Here is a 17,695-nt window from a genome sequence, read left to right as displayed (position 1 = left end):
AATTTATCGGCAATTTCTGTTATAAAGACCCAATTTTATTCACTTATTAAGTATAATAAGTTTCTATCAATGCTACGAAACTCATAGAGCATATTTAATTGCATCTAACGTGCCGTGAAAGCTTATTTTGTGTATCTACTTTCTTAATGGTGTTGACAAGGAACACTATTAAGAAAGTAGTTTGGTTAAGGCGAAATTAGGACACACGCAAGAAAATTTATTATTGCGCTTAAAAATCACGTTGATTTACAGGAAAAATCGTAACATTCGCTGGATAATGAAATTGTTTAGCCGATGTTGTTGTCAAATTATATTTTTAACATCATAAAACGTCGAGGAAAGGTGCAAAGGTGCAATAATTGGGTGGTGTGCAATAATTAGCAAATTACACTACGTGCCCTGATATACTTTAGTTAACAATTGAAAACCAAGGTATTATATAAGTCTTCAACCGACTGAATTGCTAAACAAAATGAAACAGGCTTACTGGTATGATCATTTTGATACATCACAAACAAATTAACAATCAGCAGCAAAAAACAAAAAGAAAAAAATATGTACGTTATAAGTTACACCAACATTCGGTAATGTTAGAAATGCAATGAAAGAACCTGCAACAACATTAGGCGCTGCCCTCACTACGTTAGCTGGCGAGCTGAACAGGAGTATTCGTTACGAGGTTAAGCGAATAAAAATCGCGCAAGAGTTTGTGTTCATTTTGGCTGATAACAGAATATAACAAAAACAATTCACCCGGGATAAAAAAAAATACACTTATGATCTTTAAGGGGACATAAACAACTAACAATATGAAGTAGTCACTATTTTTTTTATTAGTTACCGAGAAAAAAGTACATGAAGTTTAAAAATCGTAGTTTTACAGGAGCGGCGATTTATTACGGCAAGTTTATTCCGCTCGGCACTGGAATACTTATGTGTATGATCATTTTCATCCACTTCTCGTGGTCGGAGAATTACGAACTAACCATTAAAATAAGTAGAAAAGTCTATAGAATTGAAATCTAAAATTAAAAAAATTGTGATTTTTCTCAAAATTTTAAATCGTTTATGTCCCCTTAAATACTAATACCTACCATAAGGTGAAATCCTGTTGAACTAAGTTGTCAAATGCCAAATGTACGAACAAACGGAGAATTAAACATCAATATAACTCATATAAAAACCAATCATTCAAATATCTGTCAAACATGGTAACATGACGAGTTATCATATAGTTATCATATATACTTTTGTTCCAACATTCTGTTTCCGCGGTAATCCTCAGATCACTAGGTACGTTTTTTGGACACACAAGGCTCGGATCAATAATAATCCATATATGAGTCATTTCATTTTTGCAACTACCAGAAAAAATCTGCAAAATTGCATTTCTGACGCAATTTTTGAGAGCAGAGCAACTGCTCCCGTATTCGACTTCCTAAAATTGCATGTGATAAATTCATATCTGGAAATTAAATGAAATCTGGAAATTAAATAAAAAGAAAACTTATCCAAATTCATATGAAAGTTTAAGAATTCGAATGTAGATATACATAAGAAATGTTATTTCGTATTTTTGTGAGCAATACCTTGTTGAATACGATGGACGTGTGTATGCTGCAATAGCAATAGCACATGTTCTTGACAGTAAGGATTTTGACAACTTTTAAAAAGCGTCAATTAGTTTTTTTACATTTTATTTTGATTGGTTTGGACTTCAAACAAAGCATACGTTATTCGTTCTTTTTGTGTTTGACTACTCAATCCATTCAGATTCGTAATTTCACTCTAACAAGAAGACTCACAATTCCCAATGCCAAAGACGCTGTTAAAATTCTACTTGACATATATGGACATTAAGCATCAAAGGAAAAGGGAAAAATGTTGAACGCTTGAGATTAATGACTTTCTAAAGTCTCTTGACATCAAAGACCAACAGTATGAAATTCGGTGTTGCCGCAGAAAATTACAATCGATATCTACACCACGTTCATTCCAATAGATCGCTAGCCGACAAGTCGGGAATGAAATAAGCATGAGGCATGACTATAACGGATAACCGTTTTTTTAATTCGTAAGTAAATAGTTCAAGAATACATGCTTTGCTGAATTCATGTTAATTACAGCGAGGTTATTTCCATTGCCGGATTGTCTACGCCTTCCTTTTTATGACTTGGCTGCAGCTTATCGGAATCCTTAGACAACACGAATAAGAACCTGCAATAAGCACAAAAATTAGCACATCATCAAGCAACGTTCGCTGTAAAATCGATTAGCCCACGGGATTTTCCATTTTCATTTTCCAATATTGTTTACTTTGCGGTCTATTTCCTTCTTTTATTAGCTGCACCGTGGGAGGAAAGAATCAAGAGCGAAACAACAAAAAATCTGGGTACTCACAGGTAGAATCCTAGCGAAAGCAAAAGAAATGCTTCGCTCACCAGAAATACGGTTCCGATGAAAAACTCCTGACTCTTCAGATACACCACACTGTAGAGCGTCGGAAATATCACCACCTGGGTGGAATCGACAATCCCCATGATGGCGAGCATTTTTCCTGATGAAGCGGACCCGGCACGGATCGGATGAAATTGCAGCCACACGATGCGATGCGAAAATCACACGGCAGAGCCAACCCGGAAAAGGAGATGAAATGAGTTGATTAATGGAATCCAGCTTTTTGCCACCCGTAAACTTTGCACTCATCACGCTAATTACTCACCGATTTCATCCTGTTCTACCAGCTTCGATGCGATACTGCGGATGGCCACTGTTTTGCTGCCCTCGAATATATCGATAGAAGTGGCAACGTAGTATAGGTACGGTTTGACTGCGCTTACTGCATAAGCCTGCACTTGGTCAACAGTGACAACCAGAAGAAAAAATTCCGCAAAATCGGTAAGTAAAAAGATTCGAAGAATTATTTTTTTTAAATATTTTAATAACCATAATGCATTTGGTGCACTTTACCATAATTGGTTTGGCGATTAGGGTGAAGCATACGGAAAACACGCAGATGAGGAAATCCGGAACACCGTACCGTTTGTTCAGTACTCCTATAGCCAAGACTGTACCTAACAGCGTAGTTAGCAGGTCGTATGAAATCCACGTACCCAAATGTGTTATCCAGTTGAACTTTAAGTAAGCCAAAATAGCTGCTGACTCTGTATCGCCAAATGCACCGTAATTTATAAAATAAACCACCAGCGTAAGAATCAAAATAGTCCTCAGATTCAAATCGCGTTTTCTGAACAGCATCCTAAAGCAATCTAATACCAAAGTCAGATCAAAAAGTTTTCGTACTGATTGCCGATAGTTATTTGAATTATTTTCTTTCGCGTTTTCCGTTTCTTCCGTGGAAACTTCATGGGCAGCTGGTTCCTTCAGAATGAAAAGTCCATAAAGTAATCCAAAGACATCAGAAACAACACATATCAAACAGAGTTCTATAATTAATAACCTTATTGTTACTTCATTGCTACCATAGGCTGAAATGTTTCGATAACTTACTGACGAATCCTAGTAATTTGAACAGAAAACCGCTGGCAAAGTTAGCCAAAATTGGAACAGTGGCAATCGCCACCGCAGCACAGGCAAACCGGAAGGTTCGATCTTTTTCCGTTGTGCAAATCGTCAGATAACTGTAGATTCCGGTTATAATCAGTGGCACACCTCCACTAAGCGATGTGATAAGATTCGGAAGAATACCCGTAATTTCCAGTGAAATTTCCCGCATAAATATGGCACTGGTAATGAGAACTAAAACTATACCTATTAGATTCTAAGAATATTTGGATGTAATACGGAATCGGACGTATCGGAAGTTCTAAGCGAAACGATTTCCTTAAATTGACAAAGCTTACCGCAGTAGCTCAGTACATCCGCAGCAATGGGAATTAGCAAACAAGGCTTTCTCAGCCCAACCCGGTCGCTCCAACTGCCAACGAAAATCAGAACCACTGCTTGCACGAGACCCGCTGCGATAATGAAAATCAACATCGAAAACATGAGCTTTGTTCTACAAATACAAGTGAACCCAACCTACTAATGACACTCCGGTATGAGTTTAGCAATGCTACCTCACTGGTAGCCGCTTCCTTCGCGGAACAAACAGAACGAGCAAATTGCATCCGCCGGGCTTCATCGAAGCTATCCTCACTGGAGTTCTGCTGCAAGGTACTGTTTGAACCATCAAGCGATTCACAAATGTTGTCATCTTCCAGTTGAGCAAAGTACTCACAGACACTTAGATCAACATTCAGCTTGGTTGCACAAGCCTGTAATTTCCATTAAAACAATAAAACGTGATGCGTGATGTTAACGAAGCAAACATGAAATGCACTTCTGATACAAACTTTTTCGTACTCGAAAACTTTCAATCCTGTAGACGAAATAACACCTAGTAACAGGAATATTACAACAGGTTCGACAGTTAGGTAAGATCTTAACCGCTCGAACCAACTCGGACCATCACTCTGCGATTCACTCATTGCAATTCACAACTTTACATTAAACAAATCTCGCCGCGTTTTTAACATAGTCGTTCTAACGAGATACCTTCAACCTCGCATCATAATCGTAAAAAGGTGGTTTTTCGAGCTTAACACCAACACACTTCGCCAAAGTTTAGAAGATGCTTTCGGCGAAGCACCGATCAAAACAAAAGACTACGCAAAAACCCGTTCTTGATGAGTCGCAGTGACACAATGTGGCAGCAACTAAGAAATATAAAATAAACCAGCTCTAAAACATATTTCAGCTGGATTACGTTTCAACAAAACTATTTTTGGGCATGCCATTCTGTATACCATTCCCGTCGTTGTTTTTGTTATTCACAATAAACAAATTAGATCAAGAGTTTGGTCTTTGGTTAGCTTTGTTCATTCGCTAAAATGAGAGTCTCATTTCAAAAACATCGTTGCATAACTTGTTTATTAATATATTAATTTATGTTTATCTTTATCTAATTTTGCTCTGGGCAATTGTCTCAACCTACCTACTTTATCAATTTTTTCCCCGATTTGGATTCAATATTCCCTATAGGGTTCTAATAAAGTGTATTTGCTTTATATTGCTTTTTATTTATTGTTTAAAGTCAGATTCATAACTATATTTGCAATTGTTCTTATCTCAATTTTCTTTTATCATCCAGTTGTCACAGTTTCATTGCAATATCGTCCCGGATTTTGATAACTTCCGCTTAATTTTGTATCTACTTCAAGTAATTCATATCATGATTGTATCTAAATTTTATCTCATTTCTGACTAGTTTCATCTGATTTATTTTTGTGTCGTAAAATGTCGTAAAAATGATTGGATCGAGCTCATTTTTTCCTTTGTTATACTACCGGTTACATAGGTTTAGAAATTGGTCGACAAACAACAAAGTTGATCCAAAGCCCGGATGCGTATATGAGTATGTGTGTCGCTTGACTTTAGTCGTCTTTTCATCGGATATAGCTGGACCGATTCGTTCATTGGTACCCTGTACCCTCATTAGAACGGTGTTATTACCTTGTATACCACTATTTTTTCGGTCCAACGTTTTGTAGTTATAAGCAAAAATTTGAACATAACGTGGCATGATTTCAACAATTTTAGTATCAAATGAAAGCCCTTGCTACCCAGTTTTGGAAGAGTTTTATTAAAGAGAATCAAGGAGTTTAAAAGTTATGCTCAAAAATGTGCTTTTTCAATGGTGAATTTGTCGAAGGTTTCTCAGAGATGGTTAAACCGATTTATGTGCTGTTAGCCTCATTTAACCTCATAGTTTGCTATTGAATTATTTTTCGATTGGACGTTTAATTTTAAAGTTATAGGCAATTGTGACAACATATTAAAATTAACAATAATTTATAATGATTTATAAATAAGATATAAGATAAGATGGCAGACGGCAGCCCCATCGCGAGACTCGGTAGTGCTCCCCCAGTACGGCTACACACTTAAATAAAATAACTTACGAAATTCAAGCAAATTCGGAGCGGAATATTCGGCATCGACCTAGGCGACGGAACAAGGAAGATGAATGGAGACTCGGTACTTGGAACTCCAGATCGCTAAATTTCGTAGGTTGCGAGCGGGTGCTGATTGAACAGCTTGAACCCCGCCAACTCGGCATCGTAGCTCTGCAGGAAATCTGTCGCAAAGGAGGGTATGGAAGATCTGTGGCGGAAAGGCTCAGTTTTACCAGAGCGGTGGCACTACCAACGAACTGGGAACGGGCTTTGTAGTGTTGGGCGGAATGCAGGACCGCGTGATATATTGGAAGGCGATCAACGAGAGAATGTGCGTATTGATGATAAAGGGCCATTTCTTCAATTATAGGTTATACAATCATTAACGTGCACAGCCCGCACGAAGGTAGACCCGAGGATGAGAAAGAAGCGTTCTACACGAGGCTGGAGGCAACGTACGACAGCTGCTCGTCACGGAACATCAAGATCGTCATCGGGGATATGAACGCCCAGGTCGGTGGGGAAGAAATGTGTAGACCGGTGGTAGGACCTCATAGCCAGCACACCGACACGAACGATAACGGCCAACGATGTATAAACTTCGTAGCTTCCCGAGGACTGGTGTTCAGAATCACCTTTTTCCGCACAAGGATATCCACAAAGCAACCTGGAGATCACCTGACCAACGTACAATGAACCAAATTGACCACGTTCTCATAGAGGGCCGGTTTTTCTCTAACATCACCAACGTACGCTCCCGACGGGGTGCGGATACTGATTCTGACCATTACCTAGTAGCCGTACATGTGCGCTCAAAGCTGTTCACCGTATGCCGGACACGTCAAAGCCGCCCTCCTCGGCTGAACATCAGGCAGCTAGATAACCCGCAAGCTGCCGAGAACTACGCGCGAATACTGAATGAGGCACTGCCTTCTTCCGAGGAGTTAGGTGCTTCAAACCTTGAAGACGGTTGGGGAAAATACGCTAGGCCTTCGAAGAGGCCGCTACCGCGGCGCTAGGTGTTGACTCTCGGAGTACACAAAATGATTGGTTTGATGGGGAATGCCAACAAGCGGTGGAGGGAAAAAAACTGCTTGGAAAAATTATCTAAGTATTACCACTAGAGAGAACCTGGCCAAATACCGACGAGCTAGGAACCAGTTGACCACGATCCTGAGGAGGAAAAAGCGCCAAAAGGAGGATAGAGATCGTGAAGAATTAGAACAACTATTCCGAGCTAATGACACGTGCAAGTTTTATGAGAAGGTTAAACTAATCTAATCACAAACGAGCACGAAGTGGTCGACAGATGGAAGCAGTTCTTCGATGAACAGCTTAATGGCGAAGTCGCAGAAGGAGGCTGAACGAAAATTAACCTAGGAGCCCCTATGGAAGATAGTAATGTCCTAGCACCTGATCTCCAAGAAGTCAAACGAGAAATTGGGCTGCTGAAAATCAATAAAGCCGCTGGGAAGGACCGCCTACCAGCAGAGCTTTATAAACATGGCGGAGAAACGCTAGCAAAGGCTCTACACTGGGTTATTTCGAGGATTTGGGAAGAGGAAAAGCTACCGGAGGAATGGATGGAAGGAGTGGTTTGTCCCATCTACAAAAAGGGTGATTGGCTAGACTACTGCAACTATTGCGGTATTACGCTGGTAAACGCCGCCTACAAGGTACTCTCCCAGAACCTGTTACGCCAGCTGTCAACGATAGCACAAGGTTTCGTAGGAAATTATTAGGCGGGTTTCATGGGGGCTCGCGCAACTACGGATCAAATTTTTACTATCCGACAGATCTTGCAGAAATGTCGGGAGTACAACGTGCCCACGCATCACATCTTTATTGGTTTCAAAGCAGCATACGATACAGTCGATCGAGACAAGCTATGGCAGATAATGCACGAACACGGTTTTCCGGACAAACTGACGCGACTGATCAGAGCTACATTGAATTGAGTGATGTGTGTCGTACGCATCTCTGGGACACTCTCGAGTCCCTTCGAGACGCGGCGAGGGTTGAGACAAGGTGACGGTCTATCCTGCATGCTGTTCAACATCGCTCTTGAGGGGGTGATCCGACGAGCGGGCATCGAAACAAGAGGCACGATTTTTACCAAGGATAGCCAACTTCTAGGCTTTGCAGATGACTTTGATATCATAGCCAGGAACTTTGCGACGGCGGAAATCTACGCCAGCCTGAAAGCGGAATCTAGGAGAATTGGGCTAAAAATAAATACGTCGAAGACCAAATACATAAAAGGAAGAGGCTCAAAGGAAACAAACGCGCGTCTCCCACGGACGGTAACCGTTGACGGCGACGAACTAGCAGTGGCAGAGGAGTTCGTGTATTTGGGATCGCTGGTGACCGCGGACAACAACACTAGTAAGGAGATCCAGCGGCGCATCCAAGCGGGAAATCGGGCCTACTTTGCCCTTCGTAAAACGCTACGATCAGGAAGCATACGCCGCCGCACGAAGCTTACAATGTACAAAACCTGTATTAGACAGGTAGCTCTTTATGGGCTGCCGTGCCGTGACGCCGTGACGCTGCTCACGGAGGACATACCCGCCCTTGCCGTGTTCGAGCGAAAAGTGCTGCGGACGATATTTAGCGGAGTACAAACTGAAAGCGGAGAGAGGCGGAGGCGTATGAATCACGAGCTACAGGCACTGCTTGGGGAAACTCCCATCATACATCTAGCGAAAGTTAGCAGGCTACGGTGGGCCAGACACGTCGTAAGGATGCCGGACGACAGTGCGATGAAAATAGTCCTCTTCAACAACCCCACCGGCACCAGGAACGGGGGGGCTCAACGTGCACGATGGCTCGACCAGGTCGAAAGCGATTTGCGACTTCAGAGACGACTAGAAAATTGGCGACGATTGGCCCAAGACCGAGTTGAATGAAGACGAGTGCTTGAAACAGCACGAGCCACCCCGCTCTATGCTGTAGATGAAGAAGAAGTTATACTGATTTTAACCAGATAATTAATCAAATTTCAATTATTTTCGTATCAACCGAGAAGCCTAAACGCTCTAAATATATCAGCTAAATTTGTTAAGTAATGGTTTTACCGGTTCAGGAAACTATAACATGATTTTTATCGTGGTGAATGACCCTTTGGGTTAAAACCACTCAAAAAAAAAAGATTTTATCGGCTACATAACACATTCTGTTATTTATAACACATTGTATTGAAACTCTGGAATAAACTTATCAAGAAATATTTAATCATTCAATTTATAAATAAACAAAAATGAACAAATTGACATTTGTAACAGATTTTTAACAGATTTGGTATTGGGAAGACACTTGTGTGGCTTCCGGGTAGCTGTGTAGGATAGCTTATCACTTTCCCAAACCTTCTTTATATAGTACACTGTTCTTTTCGCTACTTTTACCGACCAAACTTTCTTTACGCTTGCTCCGGCGCGCAATAAAACGACGACGGCTGACTGATTATTTTCTTATTTCGACATCTTTCAGTTTTCTCAACACATCTGACACCCAACAGTAAAAGCTATTCAGTACTACCAGATATATCTGAATATTGTTTCGCAAGCATGAGAAATTGCGCAAGGTGAACATTTGGTTCGTCGTGGAGCTCTCGAAAGCTGCACTGGTATTCACTAACAAAGGTTTCCTGTCATGGCCTTAGTCTGAGAAACAGAATGCGGTAGAGAATTTCATAAGCAGAATTGAGGAGAGTAATATCTCGGTAATTGCTGTATTCGAGTCGATGCCCCTTTTTGTAAATAGAGCATATGAGACCTTCCCACCAGTGCATAGGTTCCACGTCAGTTTATATCATTAGTATTACATGATGAAATGCACAATACAGCCGTTCGCACCAGACTTTCAAAAGTTCGGCGTGGATGCCGCCCTTTCCAGCTGCTTTGCCGTTTATGAGCTCCTTCGCTGGTTTTCTAACCTCGTCCAGAGTTGGTGGATCCACAGCTTGTCCATCATCCTTAATCGTTATCCAATTTTTGTTAACCCCTCCATATCTTGTTCACCTTTCAACAATGCCTAGAAATGTTATTTCCAACGCCTAACCACCTCTGATCTTTCGGTAATCACCTTCCGCTCCTTGTCGTTGGTCATATCAGAAGTTAGAAACCATCCGGTTCCTAATTTTGTGGATCGTATTGAACAAGCTTATCGTATCGTTCCTCTCGAAGCAATTCTCCGCCTCCTCAAGAACGCGATCTCAGTGCTGGCGTTTCTTACGACGATGAAGTCTCTATTCGTCACACAGTTGCAGCCAATATGTGACGTCACTCGTTGGTACTCTCTATTAAAGTGCTGTAGTACTGATCATGTCGTGGATGTGCCTCAACTGCTCGTTCAGGTTAGCTTCAAGTTGTTCACCGATCCGTTCATCAGTTTTCCGAGAGTACTCTGCAGCAACTCTTTCCGCTGATAACCGCCGAATGTTCAGTCGTATCTTCCTCGTTGGTATCGATTTGAATACATTGGACAGCCGGGCAAAGATCTTGCTTACTACGACATAGTGGTCCGAGTCGACGTTTGGTCCCCGGAAGGACCGCAAGTCTGCGACATTAGAAAAGTGCAGGCCATCAACCAGAACGTGGTCGATCTGAAAGCAGGCCTCACCATTAGGATGCTTCCTGGTATGCTTCCGAATGTTCCATCATGCTATAGATAGCCATTCTTTTTGGTACAAAATTTCACTACACTATAACTATTACCGTCATCCGAGGATACTTGCAACACTTTTGAACTTTGACTTAGTATAACTTTCGAAGTATACCGTTTAGGTCCAAGTGTAAGTAGCCAAAACTTGTATAGTGGTGAGTACTTGTGATTTATGATTATGAGAAAAAATATAAACCAAATGAATCTGTAGAATGAACCGAAAATAGGGGTGTTGCAAGTTACCCAGTAAACGGGGTTACTTGCAACACTTTTCTGATTTTGCGTTTCTTATGATTTTATATCTGATTTCAAACCGCGAATGACTATTTTGAGATATTTTGAATGTATTTGTAATAAAACAAGAGATACTGGAGGCGTTTTTTGTTTCCCAATTTCGTCTATCGCTATCGGTTTTTAAAGATATTCGGTGAAAATGCAGCATGACGGCGAACTCCATATTGCCGTTTCAAGGCACGTGGAATTTTTCACAATTTTAATTTTTCTGGAGATTGTGGAGAATCAGTGGATTCACTTACTGGTTCAACGAACTCCAAGTCCTCCTCGATAGCCGCTATCTTCTTCGCAGGGGGCTCTGAAGATTTATCCATTGCAAGACGCTTCCTGCCATGGGTTCTATCATGAGAAAGACATGCTCTTTCGATGTGACCGAATTTTCCACAGTTGTTGCAGATCTTCTCTCTATGACTACAAATATTAGCTCCGTGATATATGCTATTACAGCGCCAGCATTTCTCTTTGGGTGTGTAACGGAATGATGAACTACCACCCGCGTAAGATGCCTTAGCTGCATAGCGAGATGGACCGCTGTTAGTGTACGGTAGTCTACCCCGTGAAGCTCCAGTACCTCTAGAGGGTCTGTTAACATGATACTGAGTATTTCTCTGTGGTGCATGTCCTGCATGATTCATGTGTTCCGGAAAAGATGCATCAATAGATGCTACCACTTTTTGCTCGACATTTCGGTACTTTTTGCGGACGTATTCTTCGTTCAGTTTAATAGTTTCGATTTCACGTACCTTATCAATCAGGTCTATAAAACCCTTATTGCGACTCAACATTTTTAGTGCGGCTGACCGGATATCATCATTTTCAGCATGTTCGGAAATTGTAGCAACAATCTGTTCAAATTCTTTGGGATCTTCATACTCGCAGAGTCGGGCCGTCGAACCAACACGAGTTATATATGACAAGTCCGACTCACCTTCTTTCTGAGCCAACCTTGTTAACTTGCACCTCATTAGCATCACATCTGATCCTGACCCGAAATAGGACTTCAGCCTGGTCATTGCATTTGCGAATGGAAAACGAACGACACTTGGATCGTCATTTGATGATTTTGTATTCCTGAAGATTTCGAGCAATTTAGTACCAGCCTTTACCTTGAACATGGTGAACTTAGTCAGCTCATCCTCTACTCCCGCCAATGCCATGGAGTCTACAAGAAGCTCTTTCCAAGCTTCAAAAGACTGGCGATGAATCTCACCGTCGTCTATTGGTTTGCATTCTGGTATGTTAATGGATGCGATGGAGAGCTGATTAATGGAAGTGAAAAATCTTGACTCTTCCAAACTTGGGATAGCTGTCAATCTGCGTGTGCTAGAAAATTGGGTTTCCCTTTCGACATCGGATCTATCAAGTCCCCTTCCTTGTTTAGCTCGGAGTTCCTCGTTAATTCGCTGACTTTGTTGGAGCTCGTCCATGAGCTGTGCGTTTTTAGCCTTTACTGCTGCCAATTCACGAGACAGATCTTTGATTTTATACTGTTTTCCCACCGAAGTAGTTTCTACCGGGGTTTGTCGGGTCAAATCCTTCATGATGTAGCCTCGCTTCGGCATTTGTTTCGCTGTAATTTATAAAGTAAAATCTTAGCCAAAATGCTAGCAATGCGGGTTTTTTTTTAGGGGACGCTTCGCTCGCCATTTTGTATTTGTTGAGACCGCTCCGCTCAACCTTTTTTTTTTGTATTGCCTAGACCGCTTCGCTCATGCAATATTTTATTGAAATTGGGACCGCTTCGCCCAAAATCAAAGTGCACTACATGCAATATTTTATTGAAATTGGGACCGCTTCGCCCAAATCGAAATATCCGTTTTGAAACAACGAAAATTGAATATAACATATCGATTTTCACTCTACTTACCTACGCTACGGGCTGCGCCATGTCGTATCCGAATCGTAGAGTGCGCGTGAGCGCGTCCTTTCTCCTCGAAAATGGTACACAGAATGGATTCTCGCTTTCTCATGAAGTTGCAAGACCTTACAGGAAACGTTGCGTTGGCGCGAACAATTTGCGGTAATTCTAGACCTACACACTTAATTTTTTTTACCGAACTCTGAGCAGCCGAACGTTCGGTAAAATTCGATGGTGCCAATCGACATTTACGGATCATTAGTAATGTTTGGCATCATAAATTTTTTTTACCGAACGTTCTGCTGCTCAGAGTTCGGTAAAATTTACGATATTTTACCGAACTCGCTACTTTTTTTTAGGTGTGTAGTTGCCAAATGTAAAGTCTAACTAAATTTGCATTTAGCAGTCTAACATTTAGAAGTACCGTTAATTTTCTTGGTTGATTTGTTTAATTCGATCACGCATGACTGAACAAGCCTTATAGATCGAATGTCTTTTCTGTATATTTTTTTTCTTTAGTTACGTTAGTTTATTTACATCAATCATATTCACTACAAAAATAACATCGTACAGATGCAAACTTACTTTGTACATACGGTCTATTACCATAATTTTCATTTTTACAAATGCTGCAAGCCGCGCCATATTGGAAGTAACAACACGACTTCATCGTTTCTTCCCCAAGTTCAAAATATAAACAAAGCTCAAAGTTGCTATTTGTTAGCTTATATGACGCACTTATTGTGTACAGGAACCAAACAATAAAAACTAATTCCATGTCAATGAACTGACGCAACTTTGCACATTCATTTTTCCTACTCTGAAAGTGAAATTACTTTCCAATCGTATAAAAACAAGCAAAACAATAATGTAATGGATTAAACTTAACTAAACAATAGGTAAACGTCTCTCCTTTAAAATGGCATTGGGTACAAATGGTTATGTTAACAAACAAATGCGTTAGAGCTGTCAAAAGCGCAATGCGCCAAAGTGTTGCAAGTAACCCCGGTGTTGCAAGTATCCCCGGATGACGGTACACTATTTTGTAATTATCCTTAATGTGAACATCGTGTAGTTTAATTTTAGTAGCAGAATAAAACGGAAAACTTTCCTAACTTAACTCGTACTCTTCAAATTGAAAATACTGTAAGTATCCAAATTATGTAAGTACAGCTGCTGATAGGGTTTAAAATACGTTGGTTAACTTAAGCCAAAAAATGTAATTTTTTGTAGTGTATTTTGAATAGTTTGAAATGAACAGAAATAACTGATTGGCAATTGTTGTGTAATATGACTTTAATTATGAAAGTTATTGACATTTGACCATAGCAAAAACATTATTTGTATTTAGTAAAAAAAAATTGATTTGAGTAGCTCCAGTGTGTCTATAGCAAACTAATCCTTCAGGTTGCCTTGCGCTGTTCATGTAATAATAGTTCTTGATAGCTTTAGCCTTCAACTGGACACATCCTTCATAAGTCGTATACAAAAACGTTAGCACTCTAGCCACTCTAGCACACTTTCATTTCCATTTCATTGCATTGGTATGGCGACATCGATATAAATGGTCTACAGAAATGATAGCTGATCGATAATTCTAAAATTATATTAGTAAATTCATGAATTTAACCACAGACCGACATAGATTGAGTTTTTTTTTTGTCATTGTACTCATTCGACGCTCTCGAATGCGGCTGGGACCTTCTGAAAGCAAACTTTAGAGTGCGGATTGGGGACCATTTATCCCCATGTATACATATGCGATTTGTTGACATTCTGTCGAAATGGCAAAGAAAAGAAAATCTAATAGTTCCACTTTCAATGTAGGGGAACTGTGGGTAAAACGAGCAGGTAGTGAAATTACAGGAATTAAATTAAAATCTTTTCCAAATCAACAAGTCTATTCTCGTAGCAGAATTTCAAGCTGTTGCTTGACTAATAAGGGGTAAAAGTGATGGGGGTAAGTGTGCAATACGATGATTTATGAATGCAGAAAGTTTTAAAAGTCTTCTCCAGAATTTTACCAACAAACCGAAGAAAAGTATGTTCCGACCAGGGGTGTGAAATTGTCAAAATTTTGCGGACTAAACATTCATGGATGGCGTTAATTTGGAGATAATTTGGAACCAGCCAGCTTGCCGAAAATAACAGCTAATATTAGTTAAATTATAGCTAAGCGGCTTTGTTTAACTGCTTCCTAACTAGTTTGATTTGTTTTAAAATGAATCAACCTTTAAGTAGGCACCAGAACCAAAAGTACCAAAACCAATGAGTGGGACATGTACAATGTATGCAGTTTGACAGCCACACCACCCCGCTGGTTCCGACACGTTGATTAGTTTCAAAGAAAAACGTCAGTTCGTCAGTGATTATACGTTGATGCAAGAGCATTGGAAAGTTGAAAAATGAATTAAACTAACAATGTAAGTAAATTCGAGGGCTGATTCGGGTTGTACTATAATAATCTATATCTATAAAAATGGATTTCTGCCTGTCTGTCTGTCTCTCTGTCTGTCTGTCCGTATGTTCCTTATAGAATCGAAAACTACTGAACCGATCAGCATGTACCGAAAATTTGCATGTAGGGGTTTTTTGGTGTCAGGGAAGGTTCTTATGATGGTTCGAGATCCCTCCCCCACAAATAGGGGAGGGGGCTCCCATACAAATGAAACACAAATTTCTGCATAACTCGAGAACTAATCAAGCAAATGGAACAAAATTTTACATGCGGGTGTATTTGGAGACAAGAATTTTTTCTATGGTGCATTGAGACCCCTCCCCTCTTTAGAAGTGGAATTATAACCCAACTCCCCTTTAAGAGCGGGGGCTTCCATACAAATGATATACAAATTTCCTCATAACTGGAGAACTAATCAAGCAAATGGAACCAAATTTGGCAAGCGAAAGTTTTTGGATGCAAGAATTTTTTCTATGGTAAATTAGAACCCCCTTCCCACTTTAGGAGGAGGGGCTCTTATACAAATGAAATACAAATTTCCTCATAACTCGAGAACTAATTAATCAAATGGAACCAAATTTGGCATGTGGGTGTTTTTGGCGGCATGCATTTTTTCGATGATGCATTAGGACCCCTTACCTTTTTAGCAGGGGGGCTCCCATACAAATGAAATGCAAATTTCCTCATAACTCGAGAACTAATCTAGCAAATGGACCAAATTTAGCATATGGGTGCTTTTGTGGGCAATTTTTTTTTCTATCGTGAATTTTGACCCCTCTAAATGGAACCAAAATGTGGGGGGTTTTGGAGGCAGGAATTTTTTTATGTTGGTTTGAGACCCCTCACCCCTGTGGTAGTGGGATAAGGACTCTCATACAAAATAAAACAGAAATTTTTGCGTAACTCAAAAACTAATCGAACTCGAGAAATTTTAGACTCTTTCATAAAACATTAGTCAATAACAAGACCACCAAAAACTATCAATAGTGTAGAGTGTTGCTGGAGACTTGTCGTCGGAAGCGCCGGCCACTGCGTAGAGAGCACCTCTATTTAGGTTTATTTATTTTCCTGGATCTACTTTCCTTCATTTGGGTCACCCCTGCGAAATGGTACTTTCTACGAAAATATTTTCCGTGAAATGGTACATCCCGCGTAAGATTTTTCGCGAAATGGTATTCTGCGACACTCTATATTCCGCGTTATGGTCAACCAAGAATTGGTGTTCCGCAAAATGGTATTCGGCAAAATGGTTTGTAATGATGGTGAATATTTAAATGCTATCCGTTTTATTTTATCAGGCTAAGCAATGGGGGAGCTGTTTTCTACTTTACTGTGAGGAAAATTTGTATATTAAAACACCCATGAACTCCTCAGAAACTTGCAAAACTCGAGATTGTGACAAAGGTCATATGAGATTCACGATTTATGTACAACACAGTTTAATTTGTGGCAATACGAAGTTTGTCGTGTCAGCTAGTGTAAAATAATATTCAATTTATCCAAACTGTAGGTTAACTTTAGTTTTTTATAATGTGTTCATTTTGCCCACAAAAATTATTGTTTTTGAAATATCGTTATATTTTGCCACGTAGAATATGAATGAAATTTATATAATACCTACATTCAACATTTGATGGGTTTTTGCAAGAGCAAACGACGGAAATGCCAGGAGTGTTCATTTTTCCCTCAGTTCCCTTACGCATCTGCAGCATGTTAGGGACAGGAAGAGCTTGCCTACTCTCGGAGACCATCATATATACAGTGGCCAAGAGATCATCGTGATACTTGTTGATGTTTTGTTTGCTTCCTTGGCTGTCATGCTTTCTTCGATAACTCGGTTGCTTGAGTTCACTGGTTGGGGACTGAATTTAATAGAAGATTCAAATTGGTCGAAATTCGATAAGCTTGATTGCATAAAGGGGGTTCTGGACGTTTAATAGTTTGATTGCTGGGTGATATCTCTTTGGAAAATTTGAATATTAGATTTGAATATCAACAAACATTGCAGAGGAATGAGTTGATAATGTTGAACGTAGGCCTCATTAATGTATTATGGAACGTTGTGTAAGGGATATAAAATAGAAGAGCTCCTTTGGTGCGTTGATGAGTGCCATATTTGATAAAAAAAATGCTAAAGAAAATGGCTTTTCTTGGGCTGCAGCTTATTAATTAAGCGTAAATTAATTGACAGTTCACATTTTCAGCATTTTTATGTTTTATAATATAGCCTGCTTCTCATATACCCCAAATCTTGCTAATATCTTTTACAGCGCTGTAAATCCCTAAATAATCGGCATATGGCAGTATTTTTTGATCTGGTAGACCATTTCAATACTTCATATCTTAAGAATTGAATTATTTTTTAGATTTTGGTATCAAAAACCAAAACAACTTCAACTACGATTCAACTACGTATGTTACAGCTACGTATACGATCATTCTAAGTACGTATATGAATTTTCATCG

The 17,695-nt window shown here is 40.0% G+C and overlaps 1 protein-coding gene across 1 annotated transcript; it reads right to left on the bottom strand.

Annotated features, from left to right (window-relative positions):
- Window positions 1-2,052: 2,052 nt before the first annotated feature.
- Window positions 2,053-4,654, bottom strand: LOC128743275 (proton-coupled folate transporter-like). Its single transcript, XM_053839820.1, has 8 exons — window positions 4,356-4,654; window positions 4,046-4,277; window positions 3,864-3,977; window positions 3,511-3,759; window positions 2,971-3,446; window positions 2,723-2,849; window positions 2,401-2,557; window positions 2,053-2,217 (listed from the first exon to the last, which is right to left on the bottom strand). The coding sequence occupies exons 1-8, from the start codon at window positions 4,488-4,490 to the stop codon at window positions 2,121-2,123; spliced, it is 1,587 nt and encodes a 528-aa protein (XP_053695795.1). The 5' UTR covers window positions 4,491-4,654; the 3' UTR covers window positions 2,053-2,120.
- Window positions 4,655-17,695: the final 13,041 nt, after the last annotated feature.

This window comes from Sabethes cyaneus, chromosome 3 (assembly GCF_943734655.1).
Source record: "Sabethes cyaneus chromosome 3, idSabCyanKW18_F2, whole genome shotgun sequence".
Taxonomy (NCBI): Eukaryota; Metazoa; Arthropoda; class Insecta; order Diptera; family Culicidae; genus Sabethes; species Sabethes cyaneus.
The sequence above is the reverse complement of the archived record's forward strand: the minus strand, read 5'-3'. Positions and strand labels throughout refer to the sequence as shown.